Source organism: Budorcas taxicolor, chromosome 15, assembly GCF_023091745.1.
Source record: "Budorcas taxicolor isolate Tak-1 chromosome 15, Takin1.1, whole genome shotgun sequence".
NCBI classification, from domain to species: Eukaryota; Metazoa; Chordata; class Mammalia; order Artiodactyla; family Bovidae; genus Budorcas; species Budorcas taxicolor.
Genome location: NC_068924.1, coordinates 52,675,470 through 52,700,155, shown reverse-complemented (window position 1 = coordinate 52,700,155; position 24,686 = coordinate 52,675,470). Strand labels below are relative to the sequence as shown.

Here is a 24,686-nt window from a genome sequence, read left to right as displayed (position 1 = left end):
TCGCGTTCATACACGCGCACGTATACCCATCCAGCGTGCGCCCTCACGTACACACACACACGCGGGGCAGCACCCGTGTGGACCTTGAACGCCGACCTCCGGGCCCTGACGCGCCTGAGCCCTGCCCAGCGGCTGGCTGGGCGGCGCGCACACACGCGCACACCGGCCCCGCGGGCCCTCCCCGCTCGGGTGCTGGGCTCCCCGGCTCCCCGGCTCCCCGGCTCCCCGGCTCCCCGCCCCGGCCGCGGCGGGCGCTGTGCGGCGCTGCGGGACCGGGCGGGGGCGGCGGCCCGGAGCGCGGAGGAGGCGGAGCAGGAGCCGGGAACCGGCTGGCCCGCGCCCCTCCTGTCGGCCGGGGATTTTCCAGCCTGGGCGCTGACGCCGCGGACCTCCCCGCGGCCGCCTCGGACCATGGGCGACAAAGGGACGCGGTGAGTGCGGGCGGCGGCCAGTCCGGCGCGCGTGGGGGCGAGCCGGGCGAGGGCGCGGGAGGGGGTCCTAGTCCGTGTCCCGGCTGTGCGTGCGCAGCCACCCCGCCGCCTCTGGCTCCGCGGCTCTCGGCTCTGCTCCACCCGAGGTCTCCCGTGTGGTCGCCGGCAGGGCTGGGGGCGCGGGGACCTGGCCACGGAGACACACGCGCACGCACTCATTCGCTGACACCCAGCACTGGCTACCCGGCTCAGGGACGCAGAGGGCAGGCTGACACACAATGGCACACGCTCACGGACACACAGGCACACTCATCCATGGGCGCTCTGTTTTGGCACACACTGACATTCACTGCCACATGTCAGCACATCCAGTGACACTGTCACACACTCACTGGTACACACTCATCAATACATTCTTGCTGACATGTTCTTGTGTGTGGGGGCACACACAGGTCACACTCCAACACATACCAACGCTAACACACCTTCATGCTCGTGTACACATGTTGACCTACCTTGATACATACACTTAACGCAAATGGTAACAAACACTGTCACTGAGACACCCTGCTGTCTCCCTTACCAACAGGAACACTTATGTTGGCGTGTCTGTCACCAGCAAAGTGTTCAAAAGACCACACTAGAGCGGACCCCCACAGACACACATCAGACTAATGCCCAGACAGACACCCTGGATCGCATGCCAACAGCCCAGTGGGCCTCTGACACACTCACTCCAGTCCCCACAAGTGGAGAAGTGGAAATGCACACACCACACCGGGTGGGAGGCCCCCTGGAGCCTGGGAAAAATACTTCCCTTCCCTCTGACCTCCCCAAGGGCTGCAGATCTCCTCTGGCAGGAGGGTGGGGAGAGGGGGCTTGGGTCTCCCTAGGAGCCTGCCCTGGCGCAGAAAGGGAGAGGTCTGCCTCTGAAATGGGAAACTGGGACAGAAAAGGGAGGGGCGCTGGGGCCCAGGACAAGCCCCTGTCAGGCAGGCATCTTTGTCACCCTAGATCCGCCCTTTCGCTCCACCAGCTCCCTTCAGTTCAGATAGACGTTTCTCCCGTATCTCCTCTTACCCCTTCGACATGAACCCTCTTATTCATTCTCTTCTTCCTTTACCCCCTTCTGTCTTTGTACCCCACTTCTCCCCAGTCTGTTCTTTGTCTATGCCCTGCCCTACTCTCTCCTTACTTCCAATAACTATTTACAGAGCACCTGGCATGTATGAGGCATAAGGTGGGGTACAAAGGTGTGCAAGACCCATTCCTTCCCCACAGAGCTCATAGAGAGAAAGAGCCCCCGTGCCCATCATATTTTGGGACCACTGATAAAGCAGTGTAACACTCACTGCTGTCTGACACTCGCTCTCAACAACCTGAGAAAAATTGTGCAGAGATTAGCTCCATTTTCTAGAAGAAACCGAGGCTCAGAGATAACTTGTGCTCTGAAGGTTTAAAAACTGCCTCCTGCCGGCTCTGCGAGGAGGTTAACTTTGCTCCTCCTGTTTTCCCGAGAAGGAACCAGAGCTTAGAGAGGTTACCCTGACTTGCTTAAGGTCAAGAGGGGCCAGAAGCTGGAGTCTACTTGATCCGTTTCTCTGGAGCTCACTGTTGGGCACTGTCAAGCCCCTTGTGGACCCTGGTTTGAGGTCCGGGTTTCATGGCTGGTTCTGTGGGTGGAGGCCCAGCTGGTGGTGGAGGCTGCAGAAGATGGCGAGGCATCTGCATTCACCTTGATGGCTAGTCCCCTTGCAGTCGGCTGACCCAGGAACCAGGTCTCTGTCCTCAGGGGAGCATGTGTGAGTCTCTTCCACAACGTCCAGGTACCCCAGGGACAGTATCTTCCTGATCAGGGAGGTGGGACTTCTCTCCCTGCAGGGAGCCAGAAGCCCTTCCCCCTCCCCGACGTCCCTCTTGTGCTGCTTCGCCATCAGGGTGACTCAGCCCCTCCTGGGCCTTGGTTAGCCTCTCTGTGACTGGGGGGAAGTGTCGTTGCTCTCCTGCTGGCATAGGTTGTCAGCAGGGTGGGCACCTGTTGGAGACCCTATTTCTGGAGCTAGGTATTTTCCATGACTTCCCTGCTGTGTCTCTAAGTCACTGGGAGCTTGAGGACCTTAGCTTTCCCACCTGTAAATCGTAGCTATCCATACCTAACATTTTCAGGACCCTCCCTGTGTTTTCTAAATATACCTGGCAGGGGAGGAGGTGCTGCTGGAAGCCTGGTGCTTAGACCTGGCTGTAGTCCATGGGATGGTGGCCCCATTCTCTCTCCTGGGCTCCCCTGTAGTCCCAGGAGGCCTCCCTCTCCCTTCCAGACAGATTTCCTGAGTAATTTGAAAGCGAAAGACAATCAATAATAGGCCGTGCCTTGCCTTTTTCTGTAAAGCATGGGATTCTACTTTGTCTCCGACTTAGATGACGAGACGGCAAATGTCTAATACTTGAAGGGTCAGGAGTCGTGCGTCCATTCTGCACTTAGATTCGCCACCCCCACGTGAAAGTGACAACGAGAATGAATCAGAAACAGTCACTGGGCCTGAGGAAGTTCCAGGGTCAGGGGGGAAAGAAGGGAGGAGAGAATATCTGGATAGGATAGGATACAGGTAGTGTGATAACTCTTCTAACAAGCGCTCACGGAGCGATCAGACAGCCATTCTGCAAACATTGACTGAGTGCTGGGGCTGGTGGTTCAGAGATGAATGGCTCTACTCGGTTTCCAAAAGACTGAGAGCAGAGCGAGTGATTATCTCACAGGGTGACATGTGCTGTGCGAGGCCAAAGGAGGAGTCCCCAGCACAGTTTTGGCAGGGGGCATGGTGAGGGATACTTTCCTGAGAAGGAGATGGCATTGGAACAAGAAGGTGGGGCTGGGGACATCATTCCTGACGTGGGGTGAGGAATGTGACAGGGTTTGGAGGCAAGAGGCAACATGTGCCGCCTACGGGTTGGGCTAGGGTGACGGGTGAGAGTGAACACAGGCTGGTTATCAACAGCCTGGGATGTCAAGCTAAGGAGACGTTTTCTCCTGAAGACCCTGGTGATTCAGAGAGGAGTGTGGGGAGGGCAAGGATGGGAACAGATTTGTGTTGCAGAGGGATGCCGTTGGCAGTGGCAAGGGGCCTTTGGCTACCTGATGTGAAGAACTGACTTATTGGAAAAGACCCTGATTCTGGGAAAGATTGAAGGCAGGAGAAGGGGATGACAGAGGACGAGATGGTTGGATGGCATCACCGACTCGATGGACATGAGTTTGAGCAAGCCCTGGGAGTTGGTGATGGAGAGGGAAGCCTGATGTGCTGCAGTCCATGAGGTCGCAAAGAGTCAGACAAGACTGAGCGACTGAACTGAACTGAAAGAGGGGCAGGCCTGGATGCAGGGAGCCCAGTGGGGAGGCTGAGGAGGAGCCTGGGAGAAAGTGAGATTTGAATTAAGGCTGTGGCAAGAACGGAGCTGAGAAAGATGAACAAGGAGATAGAGTCCATTAGCCGTACTCGTCTGGTGCCTGACGTGTGCCAGGTTTACATGCATGATCTCATGGTCCTCCCTCTGATTCTATTAGTGCAAGGACATTTTCTATACCAGGAAACAGACTAGGAGAGATTAAGTAGTTTGTGCACTGCCATTCATTCAATGAGCTTTTGAACCCAGGCCTATCTGCCTTGCTGCTCTGTGCTTTCACCCAGAAGGAGGGGATTGTCTGGCTCACAGGTGACCTCCCCTACCTCGCTGGCAGCCCCATTCTCAAGTCAAGCATCCCTTCTGTTTCTCCCTATTCCTACCAACTCAACTGGCAACGTAAAGGATCAAAGTTAGACAATAAGAAGGACTTCCCGAGAGACAATGGGATGGAATGACATTTCCTTTTCTACAGATGTTTATGAACTCTTCTTTTTTGGCAAGGAAGGAGGGTGGGTGTGATGGGGACACGTAATCACCAGCTGTCTGTGAAACTTGGCTGTGGTCTCGGTGGTTAAGCTCTGTGTGACCCATCTTGGCTGGAACATGGGGGAAGTCCTGTGGCTTTGGCCAGGGTCACTTATGGGACTGCTGGGAGTGGAAGCATTGAGCCTGACCCATCGTCTGATCCCTGGCTCTAGGCTCGCCTCTGGGCTTCAGACCTCTCCACAGCTGTGTTCCTTCTGAGCTTGGGCCTCCTGCCCAGGGTTGAAGCCTCCCATTGACATGGGTTCAGGGGTCCTGAGTTGAGGGTGTGCCATACACTGGGGATGCAGCAATGGAAGAATAACAGGCCGGGAGTCAGCACACCCTGAGTGGCCTCTGGCTTCTGCCAGGCCATCCTCTGCAGTGACCATGCTGGCCATCTAATGAGACCTGCAGTAGGTGGCAGCTTGACAGGGAGCCAGGCTGGAAGTTGAAGATATCGGGGGTCTTCTGCATAGATGGGTCCAGATCTCAGGGTAGGGATGGACATGGGAGGCAAGCATTATGAGAGTCTTCAGTTTAGAGATGGTATTTGACTTGGCAATTGTGGATGACATGGCACAGGGAGAAGGATATAGAGTTTGAAGAGAGGGTGGCTGGGGGCATTTGAGGCTTTGGAGAGCACGTGTGTGTAAGGGTGGAGGGAGGAGAAGGAAAGGAACAGGGGAAGCTGTGTCCTGGGAGCCACGGGGCAGGGATGGACCAGGAGAGGGTGGAACTGGGAAAGACCCCTGGCATTTAGGCAGAAGGCAGTGGCTGGTACCTTGTTGAGAGGGGTTTTGATGGAGCTATGAGGGCAGAGCTGGGCCACAGTGGGCAGAGGAGAGTAGGGAAGGACCTTGTTTTTCTCTGCTTGGAGCTGGTAGGGAGACTCTTGGAAGAAGGGCGTGGGGCCCTGGGCCGGGGGCACTGGGGGCTCTGGGTGTGGGGACCTGGGAGGTGAGGCTCAGCTGAGGACTGGGAGGAACACTGCAGAGGTGTGAGATGGTCACAGCAGGGAATGTCTGTGCTGGCTCCAGAGAGAGGGGCCGCGCTGAATTGGGCAAAGGGTCTTGAGAAAGGCTTCCTGGGAGAAGATGCCCCCTGAACTGGGTCCTGGGGCATGTGGAAGGCTTAGGTATTCTGGACAAAAGAAAGCACCTAGGTCCACGTGCAGGTGAGGAGGGAGGCAGCAGCCGTGGCGAGCGGGGTCTGGGTGCTGAAGTGGGTAGGTTTCAAGGCACTTTCTACTCAGGTTTTCATACCTCACGTGTCTTTGTTTCCCAGTTGGTGAGCTCCTTGTGATTTGGGGCTATTTCTGTTTCCTGTTGGCTCATTCATTGTCCAGCTCTGGATCTGGTACATAGGAGATGCCTGGCAGGGATGTGTTGGCTGGACTGAATTGCTTCCTCCCTTCTTGCCTTTGCTGTCAGCCCAGGGGCTCCCTAGGTCTTTCCCATTAGGGAATGCTGAGGATGGAAGCCATATTTCCTAGATGAGACCTGGTGCTGGGGAATCGCCTCCATCAGATTGAGAAGTCCTGAAGGAGAAGAGTACCACTCCTATCAGAATGGGCTTCCTGCAAGTGAAGCCTGGTTCTCCCCCATTGGACAGGCTTTTGCAGGTGGGAGCCTTGACTCCAACATCAGGCAGGGGACTTCTGGGGGTGGGACATGTCTTCAAGATGAGCCCTGCTGGGATTAGAACAGGGACCCTGATTGGTCCTGAGCATCATCCTTCCCTCCTGTGTGCAGGATGGGTCCTACCCTGGGGGTGGCTTGAGTCCTAGTAGGGGGATATAGAACAGAGGGGGTGGGACAAGACAGGGTGGCTGCTTTAGAGAGGAGAACAAAGGACACTGTTGTCCCAGCCCCCTCCCCCCTTCCTCCCAAGGGCCCCTGGCAGGGCCATCTCTCTGGAGACGCATCCCCCACCCCCTTCCTGGACCTGGCCCCGTCTTTAGTCCCACTTGAGAGGAACTGCTTGTTCCTTCCCAAGCGACCCAGTGCCAGATGAGGCTCCCGGGAGGCCCGGCCCCAGGGATCAGACCAGACAGGTCCTGGAGTTCTGTGTGATTGAATCCACCACAGCCCTGGAGTCTTGCTTTTCCCCTGCCTGGGGCTGGGTCTGGCCTGGCTGAGACCATAGCCAGGGGGTCCTCCTGTAACCGGAGAGGGATCTGGAGCAGGGGTGAGGGTGGGGGTGCTGGGGTCCTGTCTGGGAAGCAGGAGGCAGGACTCCTTACTCAAGGTCTGAGTGGTTCGGTGGTGATGCTGTCTCCAGCCTCTCTCTCCAGGTGCGCTCCGAGGCCCAGAAGGTGAATGAATGTGGCCCCACACAAGGCAGGTGCTCCCTTCATCCTGGCCCTGAGACTCTGGCCCCAAACTGGTCATCCTTATCGTTTTGCAGCCTCGCCCTCTTTCCTCCCAGCCATCACAATCAGTGGGTGTGGATGCTTTTTGGCAGAGGACCACAGAAGGGGTGGGGAGTGGACTGCTAGGCTGTGCCATCCCAGGAGGGTCAGAGATTCGCTCTAATGCTTTCTCAGTGCTGTGTGACCTTGGGCACAACATTCACCCTCTCTGAAACTTGTTGTCTCTATGGAAGTCAGATCAGCCAGAGGGTATGAAGCTCTTCTCCTGGAGTCAGTGTTTCCTGTGTGCTGGTTGTGGGTTTGGGGGTGACCTTCCTTCTGGAGGACAGAAATGGGGGAGTGGGCAGTTCAGGCCTCTGCCACACAGCAGTGGGACTGAGATCACTGGGGAGCTGGGCCTAGATGGCTGTGGGTTGCGTTCTTCCCTGTGGGACCAGGTCGTTGCCTCAGCAGCCTTCCACCCCTCAAAGCACCTGCAGGAACTGGCAGGCAGGCAGGTCCTGGGACATTTCATTTTCTTTGCCCAGGCCATGCCCTCCTCAGGTGCCCACAGCCTTTTCTGTGATCTGATTAGCATATATTAAAGGCTGATTAGCATAGTGGTTAGGCTCTAGGAAGAACCAGATTTCCTGGTTTCAAATGCCAGCTTGCCACTTCCCAGCCTGGCAACCTCTGGTGGCTATTTAACCCCTTCTCGGCTGAAACTCCCTCACTTATAAAATGGGGTAGTAACGATATTTGCCTTATAGGTTGTCTGAAGGATTAAATGAGTTAAAATAGGTATAGCTAGGAGATATGCCCCTGGCACAAGTGAGGCTGGTTCACAATGCCCTTCCTGTCCTTCAAAGCCTGGATCACTCATGGATCACTCATGACCTCCTCCTTTAGGAAGCCTTCACTGATCTCCAAGTGCCTTGTGACTTTTTTTTAAAGCTGTATATTGATCCTCTCTCTCTTTCTTTCAGCATTCATGCCTCTGTCTCTTTGTAGGTCCTGGTTATTCGCACACTCATGATGTCCTTTGTGTGAGACCAAGGGCACTTGGCCCAAGTCTGTTGTCCCTTTGCACCTGTGTAGACCTGGAGCTCCATAAATATTTGTTCAGTGAAGGAGGCTAATGTAGGTGTTCCACTGAGAAAAGATACACTTGGGGAGGGCGGTGTGGTGGGTGAGGACAGAAGGACACCATTGCTGATTCTGAAATGTCTACCGATGGCCCAGAGTCACAGGCATTCAGTTATTCTCTGTAATCCAAAGGACGGAAGGCACAGGATGATGGCTTTACCTTTGCTAGGAGAATGTGTGTTCAGGCAACCTGGCGAAGGGGTCGGTGGCTCATTCCAACCTCTGTGCCTTTGTTCCTCCTGCTCCCACCATCAAGAATGTTACCCTTTCTTCTCTCTGCTTGTCCAAATTCTACTTCCTCAACACATGCCCAGCCATCACTTTCTGGCCGGTTGGAGAGGGTGGGCTCTGTTCCCCACACCCATCCTCAGACATTGATGGAACCTCTCCTGGGTCTGGGGAGTCCATCACCCTTTAGGATAGACATCTGAATCTGGCTACAGTATGTCCAGTGTGGTTTGACCTGACATGAGGAGGGGACCATGCTTCTGATGACCCAGCGGTGGTCAAGGAGCTCTTTATGCACCTGGAGAGCCCTCCCTCGGCCTGCTGGCAGAGCACAGTTCTCCCCCACGGCTTCCCACTGGGCAAGTACTCAGAACCCACCTAATTACTGAGGACAGAGTTCTGGGCACCGGATCCAGCAGGCTGCGGTCATAATCAGCTAATTAAACCACCCGAACACTGCTTCTCGGTCCAGCAGATGGGAGAAAGGGGTGGTGAAGAGTCGTGGGAAGGAGAGGGATGCTCCACGCAGGGAGAGTTCAGACACCAGGCCTGCTGAGCCGAGCTGGGAAAAGAAGCAGGCGATGGGGAGAGAAGGTGGGGGGCAGGCAGGGAGAGGGACAGCCAGATGAGAGAGGGTGCTGTCTGGGGGCCGCACTCGAATGAGATGAATCAGAGCAGCCATCTGGTCTGGGAGGCAGGGATCCCACTTGGTCACTGTTGCTGTGACATCATGGACGAACTGCTTTTCCTCTTTAGACCTCAGTTTCTCCGTGTGTCAAGCAGCAAAAGGGTTGGCCTGGAAGGTCCCTGGAACCCTTTGATTCGGTTCAACAGCTTGCAGGGGAGGAGGCGTCAACAGCAGACTGTTTCTGCCCAGTCGCTTGGCCTCTCGCAGCCCTGTCTCCTGAAAGGGGCTGCTCGGGACTGACCCAGCCTGAGACTGAGGCTCTGTAGGTTAATCACGAGGGAAGGACGTAGATGGCATTGGGCAAGTCCTCGGCCTCTGTCGTGCCCTCGTCCCTGCTCTGTTCTCCCGACTGTCCCGTGGCTCCCAAACTAGTGTCCTCAGCGAGTGACCGTTGAAGGTTGTGCAGTACCCTTTCCAACAGTCTAGAAATTTCCTAAGAAGCACCCTACGAGTGTAGGAATGGGGTTCCCTGAAGGTAAAGCCATAGGTTTGGAGTATGGATCTCAGAATCACAGAGACTTGGCTTTGTTTTCTAGGAGTATTGCTCTCTGACCTTTGGTGAGGGTCTTAAACTCTCTGGGTGTCAGTTTTCTCATTTGTGAAATAAAGATAATAATATCCTCTATTGCAAGTAGTTGCTATGGGTAGAGAGGGTAGGGATTTGATAAAAGTCATTGTGACTCTTAACACTGGCAGTGGACTCAAGCTTTTCTTTCTGCCTCCTCTCTCCTGCATCCCCTCCCCCTTTCTGTCCTGCCCAGGACTGTGTGCTCTGCTGGGTGTGCGGGGGCGGGGGGGTGGGGGCTGTGCTGGGCAGGAGGAGAAGGTCAGATGATGGCTGGAAAGGGAAGTGAGATTGCCCAAGGGAGGGGAGGGTGGAGCAGTTGGTGCTGGGGCAGATGGGGCCCCCCTCCCTTTTGGCCCCTCATTTATGGTGGGTTCTCTACGGGGAAGTGGGGAGAGCTTGGGGGTCAGGAAGCTGGGGGCAGGAGAGGGCGTCACGGAGGGTCCCAGGCTTCTCTCCTTTATCCCCACCCCCAGGGGCCGGGTATAGAGCCAAGGCCCTGATTTTCTGCCAGGGAAGCCAGCAGACCTCTGTTTCACACACTCAGACAACAGCCCTTCCTGGTTCTCAACCCCTAGCGGGAGGTGCCTGCTTGAAGCCGGGGCACTTGGAAGGCAGTGCCTGCCTTGGAGGTCTGTGAGGTCTGGAGGAGAGGCAGCAAAGGAGGGGACCAAAGCCGCCTCGGCCTCCCCGCGCCCCTCCCCGCAGTGCTGGGCTGTGACAAGCCAGGGCCTCTGACTCCAAGGAAGCTGGTTACATAACTCAGCCGGACTCCCTGCTTCCTTCTTCCATTCTCCCCAGAGAGGCCTCGGGAGCTGCTGCTTTGCCGCTTTGCTTTGATTCCCCGCGCCCAAGAGGTCATTGAGACCGTGCCCCTGCCGAGGGCGGTGATAGGCGCTGCCCACACCATCTCGGGAGGAGAGCTGCATGCGCTGCCCGGCTGCAGGCTCCGGGTCGGCTCTGCGCACTGCCCCCCTTCCCATGCTCCTGGGGGCAGAGCTGCAAAGGGGAGAAGCCTCATTAGAGGAAACAGGCTGTGTCCTGAGATAATTTGCCTGCAAAGTGCCCTGGAGGGAAGCTGACCTCTCTGCAGCTAGAGGAATGGATAATCAGCATTTTCCAGTTTGTTCAACTCAGTTCCACAAACATTTCCCCAGCACTTACTGGGTGCCAGGCCCAGACTTCCACTCAAGGCATGTGCCTGAAGCCCTCTGCCCACCCACTCTGCCCCTGGCCCTGCCGTGGCGTGTCTCTCCCAGTGGGCAGCTGACTTACGAGGCGGCTCTGCTCCCATCTCACTGCTAAGACCATGCCCTTTCTCACAGACTGGGGCCTGGCTGTCCTGGGTTCTGGGGTGTCAGGGACCTCATGACAGGAAGCATGGGGATTCCTCTGGGCTAAGCTTTTTTACAGTTGGTTTATGCCCTTCCCGGTCAGTGCCCCCGCCCCCAACCCTGCCCTCCCAAGGAGGTTCCTGTGGACAGACACCCTGTGAGTAGCTGCCACACTTCAGGCCCAGGCTGGGCCCTTGAGGTATGAGGAGGAAACAGACAGGTCTCCACCCTCGTGCTGCTCCTATCGTTGGGGAAGAGGGAAGAAATCATACCAAAATGCTGTCAGAAGTGGGATGATGGGAATTCATTTATACCAGGGGCAGAGCAAGCCCATTCATTTATAGCTGGGGCAGAGCAAGCCCAGTGGATAAGAGTTAAAGGCAGCTCCGCAGAAGCAGGGAGGTCATAGCAGCAAGCTTAGGAGGGTGAGTTTGACTTGAACCAGAAGTGACGCTTGTCTTGGCGGTGCCTGTGACTGATGTTCTCAGTGGGGACTGACTTCCTTCATCAGAACTTGAGCACCCACTATGCGCCAGGCACCCGAGTCAGACACTTACTTCCTCTGCTGTCGGTAAGGGTGTGGTGGTACTGCTGGAGGACACAAAATCTGGGGTGAAAAATGAAAGTTCTGCCACGTGACATCAGAGTGAGTGTTCGGGCCTGAACGGAAGAAATGGGGCAGGTGTAAGAGGAGACACCAGGCTCAGCAAGCCCTCCATGGAAACCAGGAGCTACCTGGGTCTCCTCTGGTGGTGGGCGGGGGTTGGGGGGGCAAAGGCTTCACTCCAGCTGAGAAGACCCTGCAGAGGTCTGATGACTGTTCCCAGAGGAGGATGGACATGAAAGAGCAGAGAAACCATGTCTTATGAGAAACAGCTCTACCCTTGGGGGGTCATAGGGTGGGGATGGGGCACGTGTCTGCAGCTCCAAGGGCCGTATCTGGGAACATGGAGGCCAAGTAGTGGCGTGGTAGAGAGAGGAAGCCCTTGGGGTTCTCACCTTCCTTCCATATCAGTAGTTTTGTGTCTGTGTGCTGAGTTTTTCTGCCTCTGGGCATAAACTTTCCATCCTTTCTGTATCTATGCTAATGAAAGCACCCAGCACATTAGGAGGTTGATTTTATTATGGGTCTCTATAGCTCCAGGGCAGTGGAAGAAACCTGGAAGCATTTTTAAACTCAGTAAGGAGAACTTTCTTTTTTTGAAACAGATTTTAATATCCTAAAAATGACAGAGATGATCACAACGGCATAATGGAATGGTTAATATGCACATATTCATTTTTCATATTATTTAGAGTGTTCACTTTGGCAGCAGCGACTCCCTCAGTTCCGTTCAGTTGCTATGCATACCTGAAACATTTCGGCCATCTCTGATGCTCACAACTTGCAGAGTCAACTTTGCCAAAAAAATTAATAATAAAGTTTTTTAGTAGAACTTTCGAATGAAGAGCCATGACCCAGTCCTAAACTGAGCTCTGGCACAGATGAGTTTTTATCGGATGGTAGAGGTGGGCTGGTGGTGGGGAAGGTTCCGAACTCCATGGAGAAGAGAAACCCTCTCCTAACCCTCAGGGCACTCAGCCTGATGGTGATGGATAGCTACATGGTTCCATCACCAAAGTGCCCTTCTTCTCCCCATTCCACAGCCACCAGCTCAGTCCAACCCCCACATCTGGCATGGACTATTGCAGTGGTCTTCTGCTTGGTCTAAACCCCTCAAACCCTCCTCTCATTCTGAAATTCACATCTGACCCTGTCCTTCCCCAGCTTAAAAACCAATCAGAGACTTCCATGGTGGTTCAGCGGTTAAGATTTCCACACTCCCAACGCAGGGGGCGCAGGTTTGATCCTCAGTCAGGGAAGATCCTGCATGCTGCGTGGCACGGCCAAAGAAAACACTGATCTGTTTCTTCTGTTTCCTGTGAGAAGGTCGTATTCTTCCAGTGGCACTAGAGGCCTTTTCCTCTCAGGCTCCTATCCCGATTCTCCCCACCACACAGCTAGGTTTCTGGCTGCACTGACTTTTCTGAATCTTTCCCCACAGCCTTTGTACTTTTTCTACACATATGTGTCTGTTCAAGCCAGTCTCTTTGTTTGGAATGCATTCCTCTCCTGCCTGGTAAAATCTCCCTTGTATTCTAAGGTTGAACCTGAGCTCAGTGCAGTTCAGCTAAATGCAGTGCAGTTGAGCTGCATTGAGTACCTATTGTGTGCTTGGACACGACACCTTCCCTTCGCTCTGTGTTCACTGCCCAGGCAGAGTCAGTGTGCTCCTGCGTGCTCCCTTGTAGCCTCATAGGTTTCCAAGACAGAGCGTTGTGTTGTAATTGGCTACTGGCATGTCAATTTCCAGTGCTAGAGGGCAGGCATGTGTCTGGTACTTAGTGGACCTCCAGTTCCTGATGTGGGTGAGGCCAACCTGGGTAAGGTCTGGGTTTGCAGAAGTGCATTGAAACGGAGTCCAAGCAGCACTCACTCACACACACACACACACACACACACACACACACACAGCTGTTATACTCAAATAATGGGGGCCAAAATTGGGTATTGGGTAAGGAGTGAGTCAAGGAAAATTCTCTGGAGGAAGTGAACCCTGGGCTGCTGACCTGAAGGAGAAGCACTCTTTCCTTCTTCTCACTTCCCTCCTGAGCCTGACTGAAAGCAAACAGCTGAAACTGTGGAAAGGGAAATGCATACATTTTCTACTAAGGGTTGAGATCTCCTAGCCTAGAGATGATTAAATAGGTATATACCTCCTTCCTCCCTTCCTTCCATATACATTTTCTGAACCTCGAGGAGATGCCAAACACTAGGGCTACAAAAACTGATTAAATAAAACATGTCTTTGTATTTTTCTGTCTTAATGTTGATGCTGGAGCCTGTCCTTCCCTTTATCTGTCTTGTTGGAGTCCAAGTCTTGGCATGTCACTTATAGCTCCAGGACTTGAGGACATTATTTTTCTAAACCTTAGTTTTCCTATGCACGCGTGCGTGCGAAGTTGCCTTAGTTGTGTCTGACTCTTTGCAACCACATGGACTGTAGCCTTCCAGGCTCCTCTGTCCATGGGGTTCTCCAGACAAGAATACTGGAGTGGGTTGCCATGCTGTTCTGCAGGGGGTCTTGCTGACCCAGGGATCAAACCTGTGTCTCCTGGGTCTGCTACCCTGCAGGCATATTCTTTACCACTGAGCCAGCAGGGAAGCCCTTCCTATGCACACCATGGAGGTAATAACACACTCCCGGTAAGGTTGCACTTTGTAATGTGTATGAGGAGCTGCACAAGTGCCTTTGACAGTGGTCCATCATGGAGCGAGCACTGCTCTCAGACTGCAGGCTTCCTGAGGGTGGGGAACGTGCCCAGTGTGTCCTCTCTGCCCAGCACAGGACCAGGCACACAGTACATTAGAGTGATCAACTATCCCAGTTTTCTTGCTCTGTCTCAGTCCCACATCTAGGGAAAACTCTCAGTCCTGGGTGAATGGAGACTGTTAGTTGGTCACCCTATACCATGGTCTCCATAAGGGTTTGTAGAATATGGATATGCTGCTGCTAAGTCGCTTCAGTCGTGTCCGACTCTGTGCGACCCGATAGACGGCAGCCCACTAGGCTCCCCCGTCCCTGGGATTCTCCAGACAAGAACACTGGAGTGGGTTGCCATTTCCTTCTCCAATGCATAAAAGTGAAAAGTGAAAGTGAAGTCGCTCACTCAGGTCCGACTCTTAGGGACCCCATGGACTGCAGCCTACCAGGCTCCTCCCTCCGTGGGATTTTCCAGGCAAGAGTACTGGAGTAGGGTGCCATTGCCTTCTCCAAGAATATGGATATATGGATGAATAAATCATGAGGGACAGAGTCAGGACTTGGAGAGCAAAAGCCTGCATTAAGTGGCTGGCTTGTGGCACGAGAAGTGATCTTGTGAAGGGTCTAGAAGGCCCAGCAGGTAGAAGGTGGGAGGCGGGCACAGGGCCCTCTACTGCTCTGCAGGGAACACAGAGGCCCTGAGTCTGTAGCTGTTGCTTTCAAGTGGGTTTCCGGCTTCCAAGGCCCATGTGCTCTTCTTCAGACTCATCCAGGGAGAAGGCAGTCATTGAAGCCACTTTCACTCGGCGAGTCTGTCATGAGCTTCTAGTTTCTCCATTGCCTTTGAAGCTGGAGGCCGTGGCTCCTCCACCTGCCCTGTTTGACCAGTCTGTCCACTGCCTTCTGAAATGTCCACTCCAGATGAAGTGGAGGCCTGGGCCTGGAGGTGGGAGAGCAGGGCTGCAGCCCCATTCGCCAGCTCAGGCCCAGAGAGAGTAGGGCCTCCACTTCCCCACCTGTTCCTTGGGGAGGCAGCCCCTCCTGCCAGGGCGTTTGAGGGATGTCACTTGTGGAAGTCTCTGTGGTGTGTCTAACACTACTATGCACGTGTGCTATGCTGTGCTTAGATGCTTCAGTTGTGTCCGACTCATTGCAACCCTATGGACTGTAGCCTGCCAGGCCCTTCTGTCCATGGAATTCTCCAGGCAAGGATACTGGAGTGGGTTGCCACGCCCTCCTCCACGGAATCTTCCTGACTCAGGGATCAAACTCGTGTCCCTTGTGTCTCCTGCATTGGCAGCTGGGTTCTTAACCTCTAGCGCCACCTGGGAAGCCCAGTATGTGCATAACTGGTGGTGTTGGTTGTCCACGTCTATAAATGGGGACAATAAATTGGCTCCGTAACTTGCAGGACTGCCGTGTGGGCCCAGTGGGATGTAGGAGGTGGGAACACTTGTCAGCCATGTCGTAGCCTCTAAGTATTTGGGGAGGAGGGGGTCTCAGAAGAGCTGCTCCTGCCGGCCCCGGGGTTCCAGCTGCAGGTGGAGGCAGGCCCTGCCCACTAGGCGTAGAGGGGCCCTCTGGGGTGTGCCTTGGCACTGCTGTCCATGTGACCACACAAACCCTGTGCCAGCCCCTGTGCTCGGGTGGCTCTGCTCCTTCTGAACCATGGCAGGAGAGAGATGGCTAGACAGACACGGCAGGGTTTAGTAGCAGCAGGACGCGGGACAAGAAGAAGGAATGTTCCGGAGCCTCATCTGTCTGTTGGGCTGGAGGCAGGGCCTTTGTGAAGGCGGGTTGTGCTCAGATCGCCTCTGGGCCCTTCCTCCAGCCCAGAGGCGGATTCACCGTGAGGCTGGTGCCGCTTCAACTTCAGGCCTTCACGCTCCAGGGCCGTTTCCAAGGCCCAGCAATGGTCCACGGGCTCAGAGGGCTTGAGAAATGTGCAAAAGGAAGAAGATATTTTTGTTTTTTATAAGAGAGCTTCCAAACTACATGAGCTTCAGTCCCTTTCAAGCCTGGATCTGCCCCTGCTCTGACCAGGAATCCTTTGTGCCAGGAGGTTGGCGTCATGTCACTGCACGTCCTCAGGGAGTTCTCATCCCACTGTGGACCTGGTCATCACTTAAAGCCCTCTCTGCTGAGGCAGGACCTGAAAGACGTCTGGGAGAGCCGGTTCTGGGCCAGGCCAAGCTCATAGGAGAAGGAGAAGGGGGCAGCAGAGGATGAGATGGTTAGATAGCATCACTGACTCAATGGACATGAATTTGAGCAAACTCTGGGAGACAGTGGAGGACAGAGGAGCCTGGTGTGCTGCAGTCCATCCAGGCTTTGCGGAGAGTCGGACATGACTTAGTGACTGAACAACAACAACAAGCTCATAGCTCTTGCTTGCTGTCAGTAACAGACTGGAAAGGTCTCTCTGCCCTCAACCTTACTCATCTGTGAAATGGGCATAGCTCTTACCAGAAAAGGCTGCAGAAAGGTTGTCATGGGAGCTCAGTAAATGTTGGCAGAAGCTGGATGGACATGATGCGGGGAGCACATCCCTTCTGTTGGGATAGCGTTGCTAGCTGTCAGATTCACCTGCACTGTACGATGCCTGGTGCTGGGCTCTGGGGATACAGGCTGTGGGGGCAGGGGGTGGTGGTTAGATGAGCTAAGAGGGACTAAAGGGTTTATAAGCTGTGAAGTACAGCTCTCTTTGTCAACTGAGTGGCCCTTTTGTGTGAGAGGGGCAGGGTGGAAGTCTGGACTGTCCTTTCCCATGGGTGCAGGGGAGGTGGTTGGTGGTGGTGAGGAGCCTAGCTGAGTTTGTGCCTGAGAAAAGCTGCCTGTGCGGGCTGAGCTGACCTTTCCTGCTCAGAAAGGAAGGTAGGCCGGCAGGGTGCATTGCTTCCCCCTGCAGATTTGGGGAAAGGTGGCTGAGTGGTGGTTGCATCCTGTCCCTTCCAACTTCCAACCTCAGTGCCCCTTTCAGGGAGTGGGGGAAGGAGGAGCTCAGGCGGGAGCTATGAGGAAAGAACATGGGTTTTGGTGTCAGGCCAGGCTTCAGATCCCACCCTTACTGCTTGTTATGTCTGTGACCTTGAGACAGTTATGTATAATTTTTATGAACCTCAGTTTTCTCATCTTCAAAATAGGGTTGATAAGGGAATTTCCTCACAGTCCGCTGGTTCGGGCTTGGCACTTTCATTACCAGGGGCCGGGTTTGATCCCTGGTCGGAGAACTAAGATCCTGCAAGAGGCAAGCCATAATGCTTCCCCCACCCTCTGCCCAAATGGAGGTGATAATATCCTCCCCCAACACCCCAGGGTTGCTGTAAGGCCTAAATGAGATAATGTAGGCTAAGCACAGTGCCTGGCACACAGTAGGTGCTCAATAAATGCTGACTGCCCCTCTCTTCTGCCTCGTGAACCTCATCATCCTGTCTTGCACTCCATCCTTTACCCTTTTGAGAGTGCCCTCAGTCGGGCTGCGAACTCCCTGGGGGCATCTGTTGTGTTTAGTTCATCCACCTTTATGCTCCAGCCCTGGCACAGTACCTTCAATGCACTTTGAATTGGTTGGCAAGAAGCTGCACTGGCCGCAAGAAAAGAGGGCTAAGTTTTAGCCGGAAACTCAGTGCACATCCACTCTGTGCTCCTGCCGAGGCCTACTGTGTGGAATCTGCTCTGCAGAGCTTGAGTGGCTGCTTGTAACTTGCTGGACTCCTCTGCGCTAGAAGCTCTGTCTTCTTTTGTCCCAAGCACTTAGCACTCATGTAATCAAACCAGTCTTTGGTCAGCCTTTAAGATCCATCTCTCCCCACTGGAATGCAAGGGGCCATGGGAGCTGTGTCCCCAGGTCCCAGTGCCTGGCACAGGGGACACGCATACATTTTTGTTGGCTGTCCTTTTCTTTCCCTTCTCTGAGCTCAGGCTTGGTATCCCTCCCAGCCCAACCCCTTTCCAGCTGGGGCAAGTCTTCCTGCTTCTTTCAGCTTCAATTTCCTCATCTCTAACGTGAGCATAATGGTGGTCCCAGATAATCAAGTGATCAGCTGGGCCTGGAGCAAGGGAAGGACTCCATCACATCAGTTCCTGTTTTTAAAATGATCTCCAAGGGTCCTCCCATTTCTGACCTTCAGTGACCTCACTGCCTCTGGCTGGGAGGAGACTGGGGAGAACATTCCATTCCTCACAGACCCTCTGCACTGGTCTCACAATGGATTTGGAGCTCTGTGCAAACTGTTTATGTTTCCCCAGTAGAGTTTATTACCCAACTGGGCCTTCTGCAATTAATTACTAGCCAAGCAAATAACTTGTCCCTGGGAGGCTGGGCTTGGCATAAACATTTACATCCAGCCAGGGGCCGGCCCAGGGGCTAGGCTCCTTCTTCCAGCCTCAAGAGCAGAGAATGGTTAGAGGATTAGGGTTGGGAGGGCTGGGATGGGGTGAGGGGTGGGGCTAAAGAGAAACAACTTTCCTTCAGCAGCTTTTCCTGGGCCCCTACCTTAGCCTTTGAGGTGCTGGGCATCTGCCTTCTCTTTTAATCTTCCTCAGGACCCCACAAGTAGAGTCCCTGTTTGCAGATGAAGAAATATGGAAGAAATTGAGGCTCATGTAAATTAAGGAATTTGACCAAGGACACACAGTGTGCAGGAGGGGCAGGGTCTGAGGGTTCCCATAGCAGCTGTGTAGAGCAATAGACTAGAGACGAGATCACAAACAGTGGGAAATCGCTGAGGGAATGAATATTGATTTGATCGATTGGTCATTCATTCATCGTGTTTGTGTCGGCCCCTGTCGCACGTGAAGGGGGCGTGAAGAGGCGGTGGTGACTCTTAGTGACGGGGCTGAGACTGTTGGTCCCCAGTGAATGCTGGAAACTCCCTCAGGATGTCCCATTAACAGACCAGCTTTGGCTGAAGGAGGTTTCTTGGAGGGCCAGGAAGGGGGCGGCCTCTCTGAGTCTCTAGTGGTCATAACCACCTCATCTTATGCCAAGAGATGGCTCCAATGGAAGTAGCCTCTAAGGTCAGCCTCCTTATCCCAACCTGGAATGTGGAATCCCAGAACCTTGGCCCCCTGCCTTTGTGCTGAGAAACCTCAGAAAAGGTTTATCTCCAGGAATAGCAGGGTCCCTTGTTTATGTCTGAGAGGGAAATGGCTGATTGGCAAGGGAAGCCCTCCTTGCTCTCCTGATCCCCCGGCCCTGCCCCACGGAGGGACTGTGAGTTCTGTGTTTTCTAAAGGCCCCTCTTCCAGCCCAGCAGTTCCTGCTCCCCTCCACAGCCCCACCATGCAGCTCTCTGGAGCCTTCTGCCGGGGGCCATCTTCTGTCTTTGCAGAGAGGAGAGCTGAGACCAGGAAGGAAAGGGTACCTGTTTTGGATATAGCGTGCCTGGATCCTGGAACCCTTTGGCTTCAGGTCACGGTGGAGACTAGGGCCCAGGCTGAACCATCTGTTGCATGTTGCCCGATCCTGGCCCAGAGCCTGATGCGTGGTAACCGATGCCCAGGAAACGTGACCTGGGGGAGAAGTGTCCAGCTGATGGGACACGTAGGAAGGACACTGTGATCTGGGAGGCAGGGGGCTTCAGTCCATGGCACTATCTCTCCCAGGAATGGACCTTCTGGGAACTGAGGTGAAACAATAGTCCTCGCCCTCAGGGCTGTGGTGAGGCTCAAAAGGCAGCGGGTGACTATTCACAGTGGACAAAAAGTGGAAACCAGTGGCCCTAATGTTCATCAGTGTATGCGTGGGTAAACAAATTGAGGTCTGTCTATACCACGGAGCATCGTTCAGTCAAAAAAAGGAATGAAGTACTGAAGCATGCTGCAACATGAACCTTGGAAACATTGTGTTATGTGAAAGCCAGACACAAAGGTCACGTATTGTGTGATTTCATTTATATGAAATGTCCAGAATAGATACGTCCATAGACCCAGAAAGCCGACATTGGTGGTTGCTGGGGCCTGGGAGGAGGCGCGGCTGGGAGAAGAAACCACTTGAGAGTGACGGATTTTAGTGTGGAGTGATGGAAGTGTTTTGGATCTGGAGTAGAGGTGGTAGTTCTGCACAGTGTTGTGACTGCAGTAAATACTGCTAATTGTTGACTTCAAGCTGGTAAATTTTGTTATGTGAATTTCACCTCAATAAATTATTGTTTTAATTGCTAATAATAAAAACAGCATTGTGAGGAGGAGGCCCTGGAGATGAGATATGGGTGTTCAGGGGTGAGGCTGCCAGAGAAAGGATGGGTAGAGGGAGGGGCTGTGACAGGGGAAAGGTGTCCAGTGGGCGGCACTTTGGGAGCCTGATTAGGAACAAAGGTTCCAGAATAAGAATGGTTGGGGGCAAAGATGTGTCCTTGGGCGGGTTATTCAACCCCTCTTTGTTTCAGTCTCCCCTATCTGGAAAATGGGAATCATTAAGTTTTTATTATGGCAGTCTAAATCTTTTATGATCAGTCCTGAATATTCATTGGAAGGACTGATGCTGAAGCTGAAGCTCCAATACTTTGGCCACTTGATGAGAAGAACTGACTCATTGGAAAAGACCCTGATGCTGGGAAAGATTGAAGGCAGGAGGAGAAGGGGACGACAGAGGATGAGATAGTTGGATGGCATCACTGACTTGATAGACATGAGTTTGAGCAAGCTCTGGGAGTTGGTGATGGACAGGGAATCCTGGTGTGCTGCAGTCCATGGGGTCGCAAAGAGTCAGACACGACTGAGCCACTGAACTGAACTGAAATCTTTTATGATGGAAAGCTTAGCAGTTTTCTTGAGGATTAAACTAGTTAATATTTGTGAAGCGCTTAGAATAGTGCTTCGCACAAAGTAAGGTCTGCATAAGTGTTAGCTACGTTTATTATGGCTCATTCACATTTTTATTTATTTGTTCATTTACTGAGCACCCCTGCTGAGCCAGGCTCCGGGGCTGCATTCTGGGGACACAGCTGTGAGCGTGACTCAGGGTCGGCTCTCAGGAGCTCCCTCACGTCCGGCTGCGCCTGCAGCTTCAGCTGTTAATGAAAATTGTTCATCACTTCCCACTTCTCCGGAGCTGCCTAAGCAGGCACTGTCTCCCCTGGGATCAGACAGGTCTCCTCCTGAAAACTCCCTCTGGGCTTGGGGGCTCACGCCTTGGACTTGGAGGGAGGGCTTGCCGGGGCCTCAGTTCCTCTACCTGTCAAGGAGGAGGGCAGGCTGGCCGTGCCCTGGGATTCCTCTCAGCCTCTTGTGGCCTCCAGACCTCTGAGTCACATAGTTCACCAGCCTGTCTTTGGGATGGGCCTAAGGTGTCACATCTGCTGAAATTTAATTTATAAAAAGTAGACAGTCTTTTTTTGGGCTGGCCTCTGGGGCAGTAGGGGTTGGCAGGGAGTGGGGGGACAGGTGGTCCTTCCTGAGCTCCAGCCTTCGAGGACTGGGCTCCTGCCTGCTTTGGGTATGACCAGCCCCCATCAGTATTCCCTACCCCCGAGTAATCACTCAGGCAGAGTCTGACCACAGCTCTCCTAGACTCGAACCATCTGATTCTCGCTGCCACCCTGTGGGCACCTCTTCTGTTGCCATCCACAGTTTATCACCTCTGCACGGTCATATGCCCTACCCCCTCACTGGGACAACCAACACGCACACACACACACACACACGATCACCTGGCCACTTGCACTCCCATTCACCCCCAGCAAAATCTTGCTGAGCGCTTGTTCCCCCTTCTCATCCTCCAACATCTGGATCCCTCCCCACCCCCCCCACCCCCCCCACCCCCTACCGTCCCTGGCTCTCCAGCCACCTGCCCTCTGCCCCCCATCCCAGCCCGGTCTCCACTGTTGGTTTCCCTTCCCAGATGCTTGTCACTGAGGTTGTCTCAGGGCAGAAGGACAGAAAAGTCCTTCCAGGAAGAAGCTTGCTGTCTCAGTTTCCTTTTAAAAACAAAGCTATGTCTTGAGTATCTTGAGTCGGGCCTTCCAGAACTGCCCCCCTGGTGGTGGAAGGAGGTACCAAGCAGGCAGCTGAACTAGGAGAGGAGGGGAGGGGCAGAGCCAGGCCAAGCCAGGCTCTCTGGGTCTTGGAAAGCCCCGATGTATTCGTATTCCCCTTATTTCTCACAGACACAGGCATCTCATTCTCATAGACACGGTTGCCGGCCCTGCAGAGCTCAGCACACTGTGATCGGGGAGGGTTTCTTTGCCAGAACGTTCATTTTATTCAGCCCTTCGTTCATCGGTCTTTGCTTTGTGCCAGGCCCTGTGCTGAACCCTGGGGACAGAGTGGGGTGGGACCTGGTTCCTGCCCGAGGGCTGATGAGAGAGGCTGCTTTGTACTCACAGAGACGCCTTGCCTCTGATATGTGCCATTCATTCACTCCCTCATTCAGCAAATGCTGGCTGGGTGCCTGCCACGTCCCTGGCACTGTTCTAACACTGGGACACCAGCATGACCAAAGCAGGTGACAGTCCTTACCCTCACCAGCCTCACCAGGCTGCCATCCTAGAGATGGGAGTGACCAGAGTTTTGAGGGGTCATTTAAAAGAGCTGACATTTATTGTTCGGGAATTATTTTAAAAACACAAAATGCTTCACATTTGGACAAGAAGATAGCAAGCATCCGTAATCTTGTGACTTAGAACTTTACAAAACAATTTGGTTTTGGTCTTTGCGATCCTCGCTATTCTGTGTGTATCCTCGTGTGCATGCATGAACCTGTGTTCAGACACAGTTGTGCTTAAGCTGTGTATTACATTTGGATTACTGCTTTTTTCCTTCAGCATTTCCCATGTCATTAACTTATCCTAATATCCGTGTTTGTTAATGACACATAAGAGTTCCTCATGTGACTGCTCAGCAGTTTATTGAACCATCGCCTTATAAGGCATTTACGTTATTTCCGGTTTTTTGCTATGGTAAATAATGTCAGAATGATTAGCTTTAAAGTCATCCGACCGCTTCTGGAGGGCAGAATGCTGGAGGCCTCAGAGGTCCCAGGCTCACGCCACCACCTCTTCCTTTCCTGCCCCTAAGTGCCACCTTCTTCCCTCTGGGGTAAGGGAGTTTCCCTCTAGGTAACTCTCAACATGAGGTGTTCCTATTATCGTTAGCTACATAACTAATCACCCGATAACTTAGTAGCTCAAGCAACAACATTCATCTCTTTATCTCTCGGTTTCCATGGGTCATGAAGATGGGGAGAGTTCAGCTGGCCAGTTCTAGCTCAGGGCCTCTCCTGTGGTTGCAGCTGGCATGGGGCTGTGGCCACTGAGTGTTTCCAGCGAGACCTGGTGATCTTATCCCTCGCGTCTGGCCTTGTCCCACTCTTTCTCTCTCATGGCTGCCTCTCTAATCTAGGCCACCTTCATTTCTCACCTGGATGAATAATATCAACTATCAATTCACCTGGATGAATAATATCAACTATAGATGAATAATACCAACTATAGCACTCTCCATGAGCCAGGTATTGTCCAAAGCTCTTTACACACATGAAATCGCTTGTATCGTCCTCACAACAGGGACTTCCTTGGTGCTCCAGTGGTTAAGAAGCCTCTTTCCAAGGCAAGGAACTCTGGTTCAATCCCTGGTTATGGAACTAAGATCTTATGTACTGCATGGCCAAAAGGTATATTAAAAATACTTAATCCTCACAACAACCCAAGGAAGCAGATGCTGTTGTGATCTCTCTTCTAGCAAATAAATGGCAGATCTGGGACCTGAACCTGGGGCAGCCTCCTTATTAATTCCGCCCCTTTACTATTCTCCCTGTGTGCGTTATGGCCTCTCTGCCCTCCAGTCTCCAGCCAGTGGCCGAAGCAAGCTCATTAAAGTACAGCTGCAGAATGTCTGTTCCTCACGGAAACCCTGCCGCTGTCTGATCACTACGACAGTGAAATCCACCTCCTGACCGAGGCCACCTGCTGCCCTGCCCCTGCTGGCCTCACCTACCGGTCTCCCTCAGTGCCTTCCTCCCCCAGAGCCTTCCCACTGAAGGTTTTGTTTCATTTTGGTTCGGTGCAGCATCCCACCCTGGCCCCCTTCAGAATTACGTCACTGCTTCTTTTTCAGCTCCTAACTCACCTGTCACTTGCTAGGGAAGCCTTGACTTTCTCAGGCTGATGGGCATGCATCCTACGCTGGTGGAGGCCTGCCCCTGACAGCATGGAGCCCGAGAGTCAGTGTGTACTATTGGCTCCCTTGTTTGCTGTCTTTCTTGCGGGGCTGTTGTGTTGCACACGTACAGGGGATGCCGTAGGCACTATGGTCTGTGCTGTGCACTCTCCCAGAGTTGGGCAACACAAGGCCCCGCTGCCTTTCCCACCGGAGGGAAACTTCATACAGGCGGGGGCCGTTGCGTGATCTGCCCTAGTCACTGTGGCCAGTAGCGTCTGACACACAACAGGGGGTTGCTGAATATCTGTTGATTACGAGGATTAATACTGAGAGCTGACACGCATTAGGGTTTCCCTCGTGGCTCAGTGGTAAAGAACTCACCTGTAGTGTAGGAGATGGGGGTGGGTTCAATCACTGGGTGGGGAAGAGAGCCCCTGGAGAAGGAAATGGCAACCCATTCCAGTATTCTTGTCTGGGAAATCCCAGGGACAGAGGAGCCTGGTGGGCTACAGTCCATGGGATTACAAAAGAGTCAGACACGACTGAGCAACTTAACAACACCAACAAAATATGTATTACTGGGCAGCAGGCGCTAAGCACACTTATTCCTC

The 24,686-nt window shown here is 53.6% G+C and overlaps 1 protein-coding gene across 2 annotated transcripts in view; it reads left to right on the top strand.

Annotated features, from left to right (window-relative positions):
* Nucleotides 1-362: 362 nt before the first annotated feature.
* ARRB1 (arrestin beta 1) overlaps nucleotides 363-24,686 on the top strand; it is a 74,775-nt gene continuing 50,451 nt past the window's right edge. For both annotated transcript variants that reach the window (XM_052652087.1, XM_052652086.1), the window contains exon 1: nucleotides 363-431. In XM_052652087.1, coding sequence (XP_052508047.1) covers nucleotides 412-431 — 20 coding nt within the window. In that variant the 5' untranslated portion in view covers nucleotides 363-411. The remainder of the gene's footprint in view (nucleotides 432-24,686) is intronic.